Source organism: Oxyura jamaicensis, chromosome Z, assembly GCF_011077185.1.
Source record: "Oxyura jamaicensis isolate SHBP4307 breed ruddy duck chromosome Z, BPBGC_Ojam_1.0, whole genome shotgun sequence".
In the NCBI taxonomy this organism is placed as follows: Eukaryota; Metazoa; Chordata; class Aves; order Anseriformes; family Anatidae; genus Oxyura; species Oxyura jamaicensis.
The window spans coordinates 24,554,937-24,574,257 of NC_048926.1; the positions used below are offsets into that span (position 1 = coordinate 24,554,937).

A 19,321-nucleotide genomic window follows, 5' to 3' on the forward strand; every position below is an offset into this window, starting at 1 on the left:
TGTAACTGCATATATTCACAGAAAGAACTAATTAGTAAACAGTAAATAAAAAGCATGATTTCCCCTTTAATGAGGAGTTCAGTTACCTTTACCATACCTTTATCTGCTGTCTTCTAAGCATGGCAAGTTCCCTCATATCTCGGAATGGTTGTAATAAGTACTGGTAGAGCTCTGTGGTAGCTTCTGCAAGACTACTGTAGGCTTCATCTTCCATCTGATACAGTTCAAGCAGCTCAATCATGCTTTCTGTGTTTTTGTGTTTCTCCAGAAGCTGTAAAAAAGCACCAATTTTCATTAATGTGGTCAAAATTCCTACCGCAAGTGATAATTGTTTAAAAACATTTTTAGCCTATCCTCTTTCCTCATCAGAAAATCACCACTCTGACATACCAAACAAAAAATATCCCCACCTATATTTTGAATTTAGCCAGTTAAGTACGGTCATTTCTCTGATAATCTTAACTCAAAATGTGCAGCACTCCTATTGATTTCTTTTCTCCAAAGATCTTGATAGTGAAAATTAGCACAAAGAGAACACAAAAAGCAACTCAGCGTTTGACAATCTACAACACATTCATCAGATATGCTACTTCACATACTTCACTAGGTTGCGTGGTGAGAAGGAGTGGTGGGAAAGAAAGGGAAGTCAAAGCAGAAGGCAGATTTTGAGCTTTCTAGTTGTTTTTTTTCTAGCATCCCTTTTACTTTAGGCTCACATAGCTCCATTGTATCAGTGGAGCTCCAGACACAAAGAAGAATCTACATGAAACAGAACAGTGATCTGCATTTCACCCTAGACAGTTTATCCATGAAGTTCAAATCCACAAAATTTCATTAGATGTCTTTAAAAATGGAAATAAGCTTTTAATAGTAACAAAACCAAAAAACTTTGTTTTATGTGATGTCTTAATTCATATAAAACAACATCTGAAGGCTCTGTCCATTCCTTCCTTTATTTCTTGTGAAGTGGAAAATTAATTTGTTTCTACAAATTTGCTACAATGCATGTTTTCAATTTTTATGTTTGCTTTGCATCTATTTTGGGCATTTGCCTGGGCAGACCTCACATGTTGCTGGAAATCTTCTATCATTTCCAATATTCCAAAAGAATATTCAAATGTTTAACTAAAACTAATCTCATGCAGACACGTGGAGTACTTGATGTGTTCACAGAGACAAGATTAGCTGAAATTAATTCCCCTCTTATGCAACTCTCAGATATTTAAAGTCAGTCTCTTGTTCTTTGTATCAACAACTTAAAAGCATATATTCACAGTCTAAATTTACTTAATCTTAATATAGATTACTTAATATAGATCACGTATAATACAGAATAAGCATTTCCTATCTTGTTTGTGTTCAACCTACATTGTGATGCTCAACCTACATGAAATATTCTCTGTATACAAAGCTGTATCATGAGTAATTAATGAAAGCCAAAACAGAGGGAACTGCACGTTAGAAACCGAAGCTTCGATCAACAGTGTTTTGGCATCTGGTTCATTTGTATGCCAGGAATGTCAAAACATGACATTTTACCGTAGTGTCTACTCTGTTCCATGACATTTGTATTTAATCTGCTATTTTGTTACCCAGATGAATAAGATTTTTTTTTTGTGTGATGTAAAGTTTGCTTCTAAAGATCCTTGCAACATTACCTCAGCTTCCTTTGAAGCTCTGAAGATTGGCCAAGGTTATAGACAGAACACAGGGACGCTCGCAGTAGCTTTATTTACATGTTCAGCATTAAAGTGATTGTCAGACAACAAGCCAAGAAGAGCTTTCCCTCAGCAAGGCTTGTCAGAGAAGAGATGTCTCTGAGAGATGGTGCAGAATGGATGTGATGGTTCTCAGCAGCAATTTGTTGTATTACCTAATCAATTTCACCTAGGAAATCATCACCTACTGCAACGTAGGAACACTGCCCTTCTCCTGTCTTCCAGCAGTGCGTAGTATTCTATGGTGTTTGAGTTCTCACTGAAGGCACTGGGTAGTGTTTTGTGGCTTGCAATCTGTAAAACCACTATTTTAGTGAGCTTTCTGGGCAAAATGTGCATGCCTTAGCTTGCAATTGTAGGGACAGAAGTCATCCCAGATGCTCTTGAGTTTGACTCCTAAGTTTCTACAGACTTCATGTGTTATTCCAGTCCTGGAGCAGTTTTAACCCTTTAGCCTACAAAGCCAACAGCTTCCTCAGCTCCTCTTGCCTGTTTCTAGTGCCTCAAAAAAGAGCTGCCATACTCAAGCCTTTTCCTACTCTACCTGTAGTCCCAAAATATAATCATCTCTGTCAACATACTGAGAAAACAAATACAAAACATATCCTACAAGGCAACAAAAAGGAACAACTAGAGAAAACTTACCACCCTTTAAACGAGAATCTTAAGTAACCTAATTTCAGGAACAGAACAATACTTTTTTTTTTTTTCTCCTCCCTTCAAAGATCAACCTTACAGTCTTTCTAAAAGTTCTGATATTCTGGAAGACAGTCACAACTTTGCAGAATTCAGTGTGAAAGTGTGCCAGGAAATGAAGATCCATTTCAATTTTATGATCATCAGTATAGCACAAATACATTTTCAGGACATTAATAGCATACATCTGCTTATGATTAGCTGGTTGTTCAGTGAAAATCATGTCCATAATGAGAAACAGTTTTGGTAATGTGAAGAAGCATCATGAAGTTCATGCACATAGAGAAAGTAAGTGGGCATCATTTCAGGGTCTTGTCCATGCCCAATTTTGTTCTGTCTGCTCCTGGGGTCCCCCAGTCCTATGCTTAGAGATGCTCCTCAACTCCTTCAGAGACACTGAACCCTCAAGGAGTAAACTCTTAAAAACAAATGCAAGTGAGGACAGATTATTCATATGTACTATATATATTCTGAAATTAACAAAAGTCAAGCAACCTTTCTTCCTTCCTACAGCAAGAATTCCCAGTTTCCATTTCCTGTGCCTAATGAAGACCTTTTTCAATGAAAATGGTGATGCAGTTTCATTCAAGCTACAGTTACCAGAAGAGACATAACAAAACTGCAAAGCTGATTTAGAAACAACCAAACACCACTTTATTTGGTTATGTGAAAGAGCTATCAAATAGGGATATTCTTCAAAACAGGTAGCACAGTTACTAACCTGTGAGCACAGGTTACAGAAGGCCTCACTACACCCACCCACCTATTAACATGTTCTTATAAAAAGCAGTCAGGTGGCATTTGAGGGGAAACATCTAAACATTAACTTCCTCTACAAAAGCTGCAAATCAGCTCAAAAATATGCCTACATTTCATCCTCTCAAGTCAACACCATAAAACTGCTGCCTCAAATTCCACTTGGGTTAAAAGGTACAGGAGGGAAAGGAGAGAGTGAAGAAGTATCACATGATCCAGTTTTGGAAGAGAAAAACAACACAGTTTATGACTTGCATTTGAACTGACATTTATGATTCACAACGTTTAAGAGAATATGGAAGTCTCAAACCACTGTCCCACTTTTGGAACGGATGTGATTAACACACTCTTCACTGATACAGCATGGTATGAACAGAAGATTCATAGCTTAGATTCTCCTACTAGACACAGACTAATAAGCCCAAGGAAGAGCGAAGGCTGGTTTACTGCTACCAGTCCTAAAGGGGCCACTAATGTTGCAGATAGATGGAGCTGCAAGCTGCATGGAGGACCTCTCCCACCTTGCTCCATAAAGCAGTCCGATGGAAGATTTCCTGTCAAAGATCCAAGTCAGATGAAGCATTTTTCTCAGCTGGCTGCCATCCAGGCAGTACTTGGACTATCAGATAACAATAATGCTGGGCCTAGCACAGAATCCACTGAATTAATAATGTCATAAGGCAAACCTGGCCCTCCACAGTCTCACAAGTTGTTTAACTCTGTATGTTCCAATTTCCATGCAGGCAGTATCTAGGAGATATGCTGTTTTAGAAATACAAAAAAGTCAGCTATTACCTTTCAGAAAAATGGAGACATTGGCTAAGCTGGCCTAATGCCTAAGCCAACCTGGTACCTTCAAACTGTGCAGTTTGCAAACTGTTAGCATAAAATACATGAACAAGTTTTGTGGCGTATTTTATGTCCCACTGATGATTAATTCCCAACACAGACATTCAGTGCTACCATTCATTTACTTCAACAGCCTTGGTATGAAATTTTGACTTCCACAACTTTTAAAAATTAAATTACTTAAAGAAGTGGGTGGAGGAGGGTAGAGTAATATCCTGTACAGGCCTGACTAGTGCAATACCCATTGAATGCTGCATTTATTTTAAGAATCATGTTTCACAGATGTTACATTGTTCACAACTAAATGAATCCATATATTTTAGGCAACTATTATGCAGATAGACTCTAGCCAGAGGAAACAGGCTATTTTTTTCCCCCAATTTAATAGCACATATTTAAACTACATAACAAAGATTATTTCTGTCTTCAGAATTAAAAAAAATATATTTTGTCCAGAAAGCTTTAAAAGCCCTACAGAAGACAGTGCAATTATGTGTAAGTTGCCACCAGTTGGAGCTGTAATCCAATGCTTCATTTCATCAGTGAAGGGCCTTTTCTTACATTTCCTTTGCTGTTATTCCCAAAACTTTCACCATTATTCCCATTTTGTTTTGGGTTATTTGTAAAAACTCTACAACATGACACATACCTGATTTTAGCTAAAACAAGCAATATATTTTCCAGTCCTTTCCCAAGCTCTTATGTAACTTTGAAATAATAGTAACTACAGAATGGAAAAGAGGAGGCTGAGGAAGTGGTCTACAGCTTCCTCATGAGGGGGAGTGGAGAGGCAGGTACCCATCTGTTCTCTTTAGTGACCAGCGATAGGACCCAAGGGAATGGTGTCAAGCAGTGACAGGGGAGGTTCAGGCTGGACATCGGGAAGAGGTTCTTCAATGAGAGGGTCGTTGTGCACTGAAACAGGCTCCCGAAGAAGGCAGTCACGGCACCAAATCTGAATTTACAGTCTGAATACGGTCTGAATTTTTAGGTAGACCTATGTGGTGCCAGGAGTTGGACTCAGTGATCCTTATGGGTCCCTTCCAACTTGGGATATTCTATGATACTCTCCTATTAAGTTATCAAATGCCTGAAAGTATTACTTGCCACTTCCAGAATGAATCCACCTACTAATAAACTTGCAATAGACCACAATGAATTCCAGGCAATGAGTTACAAAGTAAAACTTCCAGAGTACGTAAAATTGGGATGCAAAATTTCAGCGACCCAACTTCAAGCTCTTACATTAGAACAGGTTTAAAACTGTTTCTATTATCTCTTCTAAAGCTGTCTTTAAAAAAAGAACAATCTTCTTAATGCATACACAAGACATGCACACATACATATCATGGTAATGAGTAGGAGTCTCAACTACATGATATCTGTTCTACAGGTAAACTATTTTCTTGTCTCTCAAATGCATTTCCCTGTATTGAAACCTGTTGTGGTTAAAAGATCAAGCCTTGCTTCTGTTTGCATGATTGCATTGCCATCAACAGCCTTGGCTTTGTATGTAATACAAAAAGAACCATTTGCATTATTATAACATTATTATAAATGCACTCAAAGCAGACCAAAGCTTGACTCTCCAGTACAGATTTAAGGTATTTTTTAATGTTGAGATATAAACTATCTAAGAGGATACGGAGTTACAGAACGCTATAAATAAGCCAGGTACTACTGCTCAGAATGAGAAGTGTTGGAAGCAGCACTACACCTTTCCAATCTCAAAATTAAAAGAAGATACAAACAAGTTAGTTACATATTAAACTTATTTGGAAACCAGAGAGTTTATAATTAGTACGTAAAGCAAACCTCTACCTACTGAGTGGGCCTAAAGGTCCATTTTTTTTAAACAGGCTTTTGAAGATAGGGAATATCAAGTCTATGCCAATGTGTAGCAAAGGTTATTGTCTGAATTTTGGGGAGGAGTTTCTGAATGCCTGTTTATAGAAGGACTGAGCTAATTAAAATAATCAAACCAAACACACATAAACAAGTTTATCAAACTTTGCAGCTATTCTAAGAAACAACAGCAACACACACACAAAACATCAAGAAAAAACAGCAACAAAAAGGTTTGGAGAAGTGAAAGAGGTTCTTTAAAACCCAAGATACAAAAAGGAACACTTTCATAACATGTTTCACACTTTTCTTTTTAGGGTTGTGAAGAGCTGCTCACATCAAGTGAGCTACTTGATTAAATCCTCTTTAAACACTGTTTTAAACTGTCTTTTACCACAGTACCTAAATACAGACCAGAAGGCTAAGACTAAGACCAGCATAGTGCTGACTGGCCATCTTGACCTCTTTTCAGTCATAACAGTTATTTTCATTTATGCTCAGAATAACAGCTCCTGGGATAGTAAAAATCACTTTTGTCAAGTTTTTACAGTGCCTATCAAAATGCACGTCATTTCAATGTACTACCTGTAAAGCAAGTCAGCAAAAAAGTACTCAATTACTGGGTAAGAAAAATTGAAGTAGTATTTTAATGCAGTGAAGTGAGCCAAAACATTTCAATGTGTGCAACATTACTGAACAACGCAATTTCTCTCCTCCCACCCAAAATTCTAAATAGAAATCTCAGCAGAACTCTGTATACATTACTCATGGGAGTATCACATGGCTCAGACTTAAAGCTGCCAGCTCTGACAACAATGTATGGCACGCTAGATCTCTTCTAAAAGCTCAAGAGGGAGATGTCAACAAGTGATAACTACACATCTCTTTTTCTGTGAACAAGACAAACATATGTGTAATAGTGTGGTAAAGTTGCTTTTGTTTTAAGATGATGTTTTAAATGGTACTTCTCTGATCACCTTACCATACTGCGTGATGTAGCTGTACCTCTCTTAAATCATGCTATCACGCCATATAAATGCCCATAAAAGCCAGCTATTTATTTGAATTTAGTCTATTACTTGGAACAGCACAAGTACAAATTATCTACATAAAATGGCTCCGGTTGGAAGGGACCTTAAAGACCATCCAGTTCCAACCCCCTGCCACGGGCCGGGACATCTCCCACCGGACCAGGTTGCCCAAAGCCCCATCCAGCCTGGCCTTGAGCACCTCCAGGGACGGGGCATTCACAGCTTCTCTGGGCAACCTGTTCCAATACCTCACCACCCTGAGTGAAGAATTTTCTCCTAACCTCTAATCTACATCCCCCCTCTTATAGTTTAAAACCATTCCCCCTTGTCCTGTCATTATCTGACCAAAAAGTTGTTCTCCATCTTTTTTATAAGCCGCCTTTAAGTATTGGAAAGCTGTGATAAGGTCACCTTGGAGCCTTCACCCCAGAGCCTTCTCTTCTCCAGGCTGAACAGTTCCAGCTCTCTGTCTTCATGTAGGAGTGGTGCTCCAGTCCTCTGAACAACTTTGTAGCCCTCCTTTGGGCCTGCTCTAGCAGCCCCACATCCTTCTTGTGCTGGGGACTCCAGATGTGGACGCAGCACTCCACGTGGGGCCTCACAAGGGCAGAGCAGAAGGGGACAATCACCTCCTTCCACCTGCTGCCCACCACTCTGTTGATGCAGACCAGGACACAGTTGGCCTTCTGGGCTGCAAGCACACACTGCTGGCTCATGTTGAGCTTTTTGTCCACCAGAAACCCCAGGTCCTTCTCTGCAGGGCTGCTCTCAATGAGTTCTTCCAGTCTGTGTTCATGTCTGGGATTGTCCTGACCCAGGTGCAGCACCTTGCACTTGGACTTGTTGAACCTCATTAGGTTCACATGGGTCCATTTCTCCAGCCTGTCCAGGTCCTTCTGGATGGCATCCCTTCCTTCTGGTGTATTGACTGCACCACACAGCTTTGTGTCATACGTGAGCTTGCTGAGGATGCACTCAATCCCACTGTCTGTATCATGGATGGGTAAGGATGTTAAACAGTACCGGTTCCAGGACAGACCCCTTAGGGGCATCTAATATCTACCTTATTTCAAAGTTAATATGGTACCCTGGGACTCCTTCCCCTTGGAAAGGGGTAAAATAACTAAAAGATAAAGTCACTACTGAATCACTGATTAGTTGGAACACGGTAACTTTGAACAAAAAACTTCTAGGCAACACCTCACCCTGAAGGCTTGGCAAAGAGCTGGTTTTTACTCATGTCCTAATGAGTTCTAAGTAACTTTTTCTGCAGTAATCCAATCAAAAAAATATTTAGAACATACATTAAAGAGATGTTAATGTTGTGACATAAAATATATTAACTTATGGTCCATAGACCCTCTTTTTCTGTGCTTCTGAACTACACTATTCATCAGAAAAACATATCCAACAGTGTCAAAACTGACAGCCATCTCAACCTAATATTCACATACAATGAGTACATTTAATTGATAAAGTATTACAACGCTAGTCCAAAAACCACTTTCTCTGCATAAGGTTTGCAACATCAGGATACATAGGATACCAATGAAATACCCACTCTGCTAAACAACTAAATATTCTTCTACAGAAACAAATGTGAGAATTCGATGGGAACAACAAATATACTATCATCGTCACACTGAAGTCAACTCACAGGACTCACATAGTCAGTAAAGAATTAGTACTCGTACCAGTTTTACAATACATTTTTCATGGCAGCAGATATTCTCAAATGTCTGATACTAATCTGACGTTAGGCTTTTAACATCTAATGCAAAGGAGGTAAAGCATTATGACAACAGGTTCCAGACAGACTGGTAAGACTGAATTTACTTTTTAAAGCTGAGGTGAGCTTGCTCTTTAAGTAAGTATATCCCACTTCCCACCCCTCTTCTTCTTCTTCCAGCTCCACCCTGGCTCCATGTTTTTCTCCTCTCAGGTGCACCATTCCTCCTCTGCACCAGCTTTGTCATGTCTTCAACAAGCTAACTAAGCACCAGGCAAAAAGCTATTTCCCTTGGATGAATTTACTGAGGTTTACACTGCGTTGAATCATATAGGACAGAGATGCAGAACAGGAAGGCACACAAAGCGGCAGGAGGATCCCACCCACCCCCACCTTCAGCATCAGCAAGTGATGCATTACAGCATGTCCAGTTCTTCAGCAGCATGATGGATTAGCCACCTTTAAACCTTGGACAACAGGTGACGGGTAACTAAAATGGCCCTTTGCGTGGCTTCCCAAGGCTCGTGTAGTTCAACACTGTTTCAACCTCTGCATCACCTTATATACAACAGTGAAATCACAAAAAGCCAGAGAAGTTAGGTCTAAGAAAGGAACAGGTTTACACATGACTACACCCTATTTTTAAAGCTTCTAAAAGTAAAATACAACATCCAGTCCACTATTACAGTCCACTGTTACTAATAAAAAGGCTGTGGTATGAAGAAACTCCTGAAACACCATATCATGCAGGCTATTTTTCTGCCCACTCTAGCAACAGATACCAGACAAATAGTAAATTATTTTATCACCTTTATAGCAGCACAACATTTCAGAAAAGAGCAATTTAAATTAATATCAGATGAACATAGACCTGCATTCTGCAGTGTTACCAATGGGGTTGGTTTTAGTCCTGTTTTCATAGAGAAATTATATATGTATTAAATATATGTGGATATGTGTTAATGTCACAGACAACTAAAATGAAGTGACAAAGGGTTCAAATTGAAATTCTGACATCTCACGATTATAAACAAATATTGTACTATTCCAAAGGCAAAATAACTTTCTTACAGAAGCAAACTGCAATAATTTGGGTTCTGTAGACTCAGGGCTGTTTGTAGAAAAAACTAAAACTTTTTAGAAACTTCTAAAACTGATCTACATTTTCTCCTCCTTCAGAAGCCTCACATCTGTATTCATGCCTTTTTTTATTTATTATTTTTTAAATGCTCTTAAAACAGATAGAAAGTATGAAGAGTTCTCTGAGGTATTAAAAACAAATGAAAAAAACTCCAATAAAATTTTCTTGTTTTCTAACATAACAATCTATGAATCTAAGTTATTGAAGAATGTTTAACAAAGCCCCCTCCCAAAAAGGGGAGATGAAAACCATGATGCAAGGTATGTGAAAAGTTGTGCTACAACTCATTTTAGTTTTGTTAGTTGAATACTTGAATACTACTACAAATGTTAGTTGAATACTTGAAACATTTTTCAGAAGGAAAAAAAATCCAGTTGGAAAAGTTTTGTAACAGTATCACAGAAAATAACAATTTTCAGAATTGGAAAAAGAAACAATAAAATGGGCTATTGCATTGACAAAAACACAGCAAACACAGAAATGCTCACTAAGCATTCAAATTTTTGTGTTTAAAAAAAAATCCATGGTTTTTACTATACAAATACCATAAACAGAAAAAAAATGATTAAAAGGAAATCCAGAGATAGGAGCTTATCAGTAAAAGGCTTTTTTAATTTAAAACAACCTATGCCAAAATTTTTGCAACCAGTCATAGGTAGTTAAACAGCAGGAATTTATTTATATCTACTCTTAACAGCTCCAGATGAAGATTTTCAAAAACTAGCTTGCCTAGGAAGCTGTCTTCACATTGAAACACCTTTTTGGCTGCTATAGCTAAAGGACTTAAGCAACAGGTAAAAGCCAAACTGTGCAAATGTGTCACTAGTAAGAAGTTATTAGGAGTAATATACATAGCTGAAAAGTAAGAGCTAGAAAACAAGGAGACATTTGTGGAGATGTTGCAAGTTAAAATCTAGCACTGTGTTAAAGTTCTTCATGAAGTCTTCAGGCAAACTTATAATGGCTTGGTTTATATTTCAGGCCCAAATTCTTCAGAAAATGGGAATTGGGCAAGTTTCAACAATGAACTAATTAAAACAAAAACACATTTCCCCTGTTAATTTATGCAGTTTTTGACTGGAAGATACTATGAGATCATCCATTCTCCTGTCTAAAAAATCTGGACTATTTTCTAGACTTTAGGATCCCATACCAAGTTTTGCATGGGCTTCAACAATTATTCTTAGAGACTAATCCATACTCTAGCAGATATCAACATCAGATTTCTGATGAGATCATACTATTACTTCTTTTAGGGGCTCAAGAATTCTTTCTTTACCACCCTTAAAACATTCTTGCCTGTTTGCCATTAAACAGCATTGCACTTAGAGCAGGATTTTCAGTGAGCTATCCAAGATCTTTGTTCTGAATGGTTAGTGATGTTAGTACTATGCAGAACATGACTAGTTCAAATAAATTGTTCCAGTGTATATTGTCACTATTGTCACCCTTTCTCAAAACCAGCTAGACTGGTGTATGTATAACATGGTTAAACCTACATGTTCCATTGGCCTTGTATGGTAGCCCTTCCCCGGAGCACTATCACACTGATCACTGATAGAGCAGGACAAAACAACTGGACACTCCATTTTTAACACAGCAAAAGGTTTACAACAGCAGAATACCTTACTTTCATGCTTTTATTACAAGGTAAATCAATAACTTGTGACAAGCATTTAAAAATGAAATTTATTTATTTTAACTACCTTTCTGTTCATTTGCTTTCTAGGATAGAGGGAGGATGCAAGGTAACAGGTATTATGTTACTGGCACCTCCTGAGCACTCTGGTTGCCCAACACTGCAGAATAATGTTCTAGGTGCTGCAGGTTCCTTGCTGAGTGCAATACATGCTCATTTGCTTCTCCTGGTTTTGTATGGTACTAAAAAGAATACATAGTGGCATTACACTATCAACCATAGCAGAATTATAGTAGAAAGAAATCTTAATAGTTGATTCTTCTGTGGAGAAAATACAGGAGGAAGAAGAGGATCGAGCCTATTTAGAAGATACTCTCAACTGCTAAAGCAACAGGTGCAACATTATTCTACTTATGCAACTTTATTCTACTGCTATCTAGCATATAGCATTCTAAGCAACAGGGCAGATATATACATGATATAACTGAGTTAGTTGAAATATATCTTCAGAATATCTTTATTTACTCTCCTTCCCTCCTGCCCTGTCTTCCTTTTCTCCCCAACATACTCCTTATGGGTAAGCTTTCATCTCCTGAAACAGAGAAGTTTCATATATACATATCTTTAGTTTCACCAGGTCCCCACTTTATCTGAAGTCCTCTTCAATAACAGCAGTTTCATGGTGGACTGCAAGGTTTTGTTTCTACTAAAATTAAAAATTCACCTCCCAGAAGAGGAAAAATTTGGCCATTTCTGAAATATAAGGCTTTAGTGTGGCTTTTTAGGCTCTGTGGAAGCTATATTATGTTTATAAAGTACAATATGAAACTCAAAGACCATCTACTAGTAAGCAGTGTCTTACAGAAAGAAATGTAAGAAGATGCAATGATTAGAAAGAACCTGCTTACCAATTCTAAGCCAGCCTGTGTTACGTTATCACAGCAAGAAACTGAGGAGAAAAAAGTTACTGGATATTGAAAGCAGTATTAAAAGGCATTGACTTGAAGGCCTAAGTCGTGGAGGACATTCAGTTGAGGAGTGAGAAGGAAAGTAATGCTGGTAAAATGGGGAAAAATACACAAGAAAACAAAGTAATATAAAGAAAAAAGAACCCAACACAGTATCTAAAAGCTAAGAAATAAGGTAGGCTGTGAATCCCCAAGAGAATAGTGGGTTTCAGAGAGTTTATCACATGACACTCTAGCGTATGAAAATGCTACAACTGCCTATTAGCTACAACAACTTTTAGAAATCTATCTCTAAAATAAACTTCTCATTAGAACACTTCCTCAACTACAAAACAAAAATGATTCCTCAACCTGGGTTCAGACTGTTAAACAGAACATATATTGCATTTCTCCCAGGTATTTTGATAGGGCAGAAAACTATAAGAATGGCAAGCTGCTGTGTTCAGTTTCTAAATATTAAGCCTATGCTTACTGATTAAGGGTCATCCTGAACAGTATTGCTATATTCTATAGAATGTACTTTTATTTTTCACGTTGTATTTGCATTCTGACAAGGAAAATTGAACTTTCAAAGCAGAAGTCCTTTTCTTTGCGCACGTATCATTTATAAATCTTGAAGAAATGTTTTAAACATTCTCTATTGCTTTCAGATACAGTAGCAGTATTCATCATCTTCAGCTAGCTCTTGTCAAACTAAGAAGGCAAAACTAGAAAAACACATTAAAACACATGCATATCTACATATGCATGTTATAAGTGGATTGCAAAAAGGAAAAAAAAATACTACTTCAAATCCAGAAGTATCAAACTCAGACTGGAAAGAGACAACAAAAAAATATTGACAAAAACAGATCTAGCACCCAAAACTTTAACTAACTTGCAATCGCAAGTCACAAGCAATCAAAAGCAAGTTGCTGCTACCTATCAAAGAGAAGTAAAAGGGAAGGGCACTAGGAGAAAAAAAAAAAAAAAACCTTTATTCAGGAAGATAACCAACAGAAGAAGGATGAGAGATAAAAGATCTCCAGTTAAAAGGTAAACAGTTATTTTGCGTAGTACTTAGAAGGGTTTAACTCACAGGCTTGAGATAAGCAAAGACTGTAGTAATGTCAATGTCCCCTAAATACTGAATTCCTAGAAGCCATTTTAAAGCATGTGTTTTACAACGGTATGCAATAACAGCTTTGACTTTCAGCAATTTTAAGTCCACCATATGATTAAGTTGTTGCAGTATTTATTTATCCTCACTGCAACAAGGACAAAGACTCTCAAGTGATAAAGCTTTCTCTACATCAGTTTCCTGCCTTTCAGCATTATCACACCGTAATAAAGTGTTTAATTTGTAACATTTATTTACATTAACAGAATTCATTCTAAGTGTGACTTAGATTTCTATTATTCACAGAAAAGTGTGGGAACCACACCACATTTCATTCTGCCTATCTGAAAATGTATCATGGTATCCTCACCACTGTGTTTGATGCTTGCAGAATGAGTCACGTGTGAACTTCCAACCACTAAAATGCCAAGCCTGTAAAATATTTATTAACTGAGGACTAGTTTGTAACAACCAAACCTAACTGCTAGTAACTCCAATTGCAGATTAGATAAATAAAAAAAGATGATGGCTGGCAAGGTTTAACACTGAGGGGAAAGAAATAGTCTTTGGTTGGCCAACAACAGAAGTACTAGCCAGAGTACTATTATTACGCAACTGTTTCTTAGGAAGGTGAAGACTACTTACCTGTTCTTTGGAGCATGCCCTACAGCTGCTGCCATACTGCATTTCTGTTACTATTTTTTAACATTTAGTAGCAGTACATTGGTTAGATGGCTTATTTACAGAGTATTTAGGAGTGAATTAAAGTAGTTGCACAACAAACAAGTGTTAACCACTACAACTGATGAGTACATAAAAATGGCTTTCAAACAAAAATAGGCTTAGATTTCCAGAATGCTCTAGAGTATTGCTGAGCAGTAATTAATAATTAACCCTGTTGTATTCATTTCATAGATAGAGAAGTAATAATAGTAACAATAATCTACAGAATATCTTATTTTAATCTTCTGCGCACCCTAATTTAAATTTGAACTGGTATTCTGTTCCCTCATGAAACACCTTATGTGTCTTCTAGATCTAGCTGTTGTAGTTAACATCCAGGATTCTTTGCCTCTTGCATAGAGATGTTTCACTGGTTTTGATGGAACCACTACTGCTAGTATTTAATTTTCACATCACTGAATACTTTTGTACTCTTTTGCATTAATTACTCTTGGATTATTTAACACTTTGATGTAGAAATCTCTCTTTAAATCACATTTTGCTTAGGAGTAATCATTGGATAGGGAGAGGTCACCTCACCTCTGGAAAACTTTAATTTTTCATAGAGTGCCTCATTGCCTACCGTATATACACTTCCTTTAGAACTGAACACTCATGATCAGAAGCAAGAAAATAAAGACAAGTTACTAAGATTATCACATCTATTACTTTTCACTGAAGTGTTAGAATAACAGAAGAATAACCTATGGATATTATTTAGATCTTTCTTGTAAAAAAAAAATGATAACACCTTTGGAAAGCATGTGAGATCCTCTGATTTACACGTGAGCCAACACTTACTCATCTGTGTGATTCGACAGTCATATTCCACTCATTGAAAACAAAGTTTCCCTACTAAAACTGTGCAAAAGTATTTTCAAATATTCTATATATACTAATTTGAAAGAAAATGGCAAAACAGCTTTCCGTCAAAAAAAAATTCTTCTTATAAAGAAGCTGTTACTATAACAAAACACATAAAAGACTTTGACATCAAATTTTCTTAACCTTTCTAGCCCTTTGAGTCAAAGGAAAATTAAGCCAACCAACATAAAAATTCACAGGGCTACTCTTGTGCTTAGTAAGATATTCTACTATACAGGGGAAGAATACTGCCACTCCCAAGGCAGTCTGACGTTAGCCGCTGAAAGTAAGATTCTCTCAAAATTTCTTTAGAATTTAATCACGTACTAAGAGTTTTTTCTGAGCTTTTATATTAAAACAACTCAGAAGAGCACACAGAGAACAGATAAACAAAATGGTCTTTCAAGAGTCTGCCTACAGACACAAGAATTCATAGAGAAACAGCAAAATGAAAGCAAGTCTGTGACTAGTCTTATAACTGGCATTCGAGATGCTATTGACTATTACCTGCCAAAATTTCATAATGCCACAGCAATTAAGAACTCTATGGAAAAAAGAGATTCATTATTACCATTAATTCAAAGATGCTGAAGTAAGCATCTCTAATGTAAAGATAGGGTTCCCATATTCACAACTTGCTATGCATGAACAAGTAAAGAGATAACCATAGAAAAAAAATGCATTTGTTGGCATGACTATGCCAACAAATCATCAACCATAGCTTGTAATAACAGCAGTTTTAACCAGTAAAACTGTGACTACATTCAACGTTCTGCAAACACAGCAGAGATACAATACCCTCTTCGATATTACTACACTCATATGTATTCTTCTAGATACATGTATTTACTGTAACATAGCTTTACTGTAACATACATTTACTATTTCTAAATTATTTTGGAATTGTTGTGTCTCTTTTTTTAAATAAAAGATGTGCTACTTTTAAACTGCAAATTACGCAGAAGAAATTAATTTCATGTCATATAGCTCCTCTGCAAGTATTTCTTTCTCATCTTGGATCTGTTTCTACTTGTAACATTCTTCTGGCCTATTAAAGTTTTATAATTGAGACAATGATAAAAATGCCTATTACAAAATGTAACAATTATTAACTGCTGTGAAAATAAACTGGCTTGTGTGTAACTTATAGAAAGCAACAAATGGCCAAATAGGGGATGCTGAAACAACGAACATGAGAGGTTTTGTTGCTCACTTTGCTTCTCCACCTCAAAGAACATGGTCAACAGAAACTACAAGCACTTCTTAAATAATACTGTAACTGCACAGAGAATAACTGTCCTGGAGAAAGATACACTTCTGAGGTTTATAATTATTTCCTGTATATCTTAAAAAGTTAAGCCAAAATCTTAGAGTTCTAAACTTGTATTTTACACAGCTTTACATACATGAAAACCCTCTATATTCATTATGCTCCTTCATACTATTTCAGTTGCCAGCACCAAGTCCTTCCCCTTCTCCTCAGAAGTTCTCTTAAGAGAGGTAAAATTGTTTAAAATTGCCGGAAACCAACATTCCAAACAGCTAACAGGCAGGCTTCAAGTACAGATGGAAAAGTAAATTAGAATGAGAGACAAAACGTTGATTCATTAGGTTCTGCTTGAAAGCACGAAAAGCCTTTCCTTCAGAAATACCTGGGAGCATCCATCATCCCCTGCTTCATTCGCTTAGAATTCAATGACAAGCAATACCAGTATTTGCTTAAAAGGAAGACTTTATGGACCATACAAACCACTAACAGGTAAGGAAAATAGAAACCTGAGAGCCAGAAGGGTCAAGCAGGTCATTCAATTGGTTTCTTTTCTTAAACATGAACTACCTTTAATTAAAGAAGGATCAATTTACTTCATGGGCAGTGACAGAAGTACAGCTGTACTTACTTGAGGTGCACTAGTAGATTGGTTGCCATTGGAAAGGAAGGTTGTACTGTGGTCAAATGCACAAATACGTTCTGCCATCTTGACTCCACCAGATTCTTGATGTTAACAGAGAACGATGGGTAGACTAGGATAGAGCTTTCATTGCCTACTGATACCTGATTTAGTTTTTGACCATAGCATTGGTCCTAACAAAACAGAAGTTGAGATTCTTCAAGAAACAAGTAGTTTTTGCACAGTAATTCTGAATCAGTGTTTCTTCAAAAGCACCCCGCACTTTGAGTTAGACATCCAGTTCCAAAACTCCATGTTTAACAGGAACCAGGAACTTCTCTCATCCTGATCAACTCCTCACAAAAACTGCTTAGCCAAGGGCTAAATGAATTTAAGTACATACAACCAAGCATTCATGTAGCACAAAAAAAAAAGTGGACGATGATATGCTTTCATATTCTCTGGACTAATACTACAGCAGAACACTATTAGACAAATTACCAGAACTATAGAAAGATTAATGAGGATGAATTCTTCACTTTCAATAGCTATTTGTGGTTTTTCTTTCTTTTTGTTTTCCCATGATATATCCTAATGTTACAGTTTGGAAATAAGGTTGTACCTGAAAATGCTACACTGAGATGCCCTTATGCTTTTATCACTGACAACAGTTTTCTCGTACTCTGTAGCTTCAATCATTATGGAAAAGCTGGGACAGAATCCTACAAAGACTCAAAACTATGCCATCAAAACAGACAGCAAGCACATATGCTCATACTCCATTGGGGAAAAAGAAACATTCACCACCACAGATTTTTGAACACGCAATCGTGGAAGAATATAAGGGGGCAGCTGAAGCAGCCAAACTTGATTTACAGTGATACAACAAAATTTAGATGTCATTTGCAAAAAACAAGAATTCCATAACTTGATTCATCCACAGTCACACCTAGACAGATCTTGGTGCGTCCTGATCCAAGGCCACAGAAGCATAAAAACAAATGTAAAAGTCTCTTTTTTTTTTTTTAAACTGGGAAAATCTGTGTCCTCATACACCTCAGCACACAAAGATCCGAAAAAAAAATCCTACACATTGATGCTAAGAAGTTAACAGAATCAACCTCCTCAACCACTTCTGTCTAAACAGAGTATGGGTAGGTGGAAGTGGGATGAAACATCCTGAAACAGTCAAGTCCTGAAACATCCAAGACCTGTCAGCCTCTAGCAATGTCAATGCAGTAAATCCTCGCTAAGATTAGATAGCTTTCTTTTTGAAATCCCAACTCTAAGAACTTACCAAGAATGAACAGAAGTTGTAGTTACGCCAATTCCACCAGAAGACATCATCTCACTTGCAATACCACATTCAGCACCCAGAGCCTGTAAAAACCTAGATTTTTTTTGGCGTCAAGTGCCTAAATTGTACTGTCAAAACAAACAACACATGTTGCTGCTCCTATTAAACAGGAGAATTCAGACTCCAACACATCCTGCTGCAAAGCAACGCAACAACAAAAATCTGGCAGCAAGATATTGCCAAGTCCCTGAGATCCTTGTTCACAAATGTCTACATTTGATCACACAGAGTGAAGCAGTGAGCCATAAAGAGATAGCTAGAGGAATCTACATTTTCTTAAATCCTGGCCCTAGACCCCTTGGAAAGGTTAAGTCCTGTTTTCTGACTTAGATTCTCAAAGCATCAAAAAAACAAGCGAACAAAAAAATAGCTAGGTAGTTATCCTGCATTTTTTTTTCCTATGGCTCGATCGGTTTTACAAAGGCAGAGAGGAGCAGCAAGAGAGAACAACCACAGAAGGTGTCACAGAGTAAGGAAATGGCAGAGATCGGGACCGAATGCAGCAGCCTCACCTCCTGAATCCGCCTGCGGGCCCGCTGCAGCACCTCCTCGTACCCCTTTTGCCGCAGCTCACTCAGGCTCTCGTAGTACGCTTCGGGGTCGTCCGTCTCGGTGAAGAGCACCTGCGAGAGGATCTTCCAGCCGCATGTGTCCAAGCAGTGGACCAAGTAGACCTGCAGCTTGTAGCAGAGCGCGTCCATCTCCTGCTCCGACAGCTCGGGGGCCCCGAACAGCACTGTCCACATGCCCGAGGGCTCCTCGGGGAAGGCGGGCAGGTAGGGCTCCAGCTCCGAGTTCACCGAGCACAGCTGCTGGTGCACGGCTCGCAGGTCCTGGAAGGAGAACAGCCCGGCCCAGCTGCACTCCTCCCCCGCCGGCTCCGCGTCGGGAGCGGACGGCTCGGCTGCCTGCAGCGGCGACGGCGGCGGCGACGACGACAGCGAGCCGGCCGCCTCCTCTCTGCCCAGCTCCAGCACTTCGATGTCTTCCGCGGCGCCACCCGCTGCCTCCGGGCCC

The 19,321-nt window shown here is 38.2% G+C and overlaps 1 protein-coding gene across 1 annotated transcript in view; it reads right to left on the reverse strand.

Moving 5' to 3' along the window:
- The window catches only part of JMY (junction mediating and regulatory protein, p53 cofactor), a 74,636-nt gene that overhangs the window by 54,342 nt on the left and 973 nt on the right, over positions 1-19,321 (reverse strand). The window contains exons 2-3 of the mRNA XM_035309832.1: positions 18,817-19,307; positions 98-271 (exon numbers count right to left, since the gene is read on the reverse strand). Coding sequence (XP_035165723.1) covers positions 98-271; positions 18,817-19,307 — 665 coding nt within the window. The remainder of the gene's footprint in view (positions 1-97; positions 272-18,816; positions 19,308-19,321) is intronic.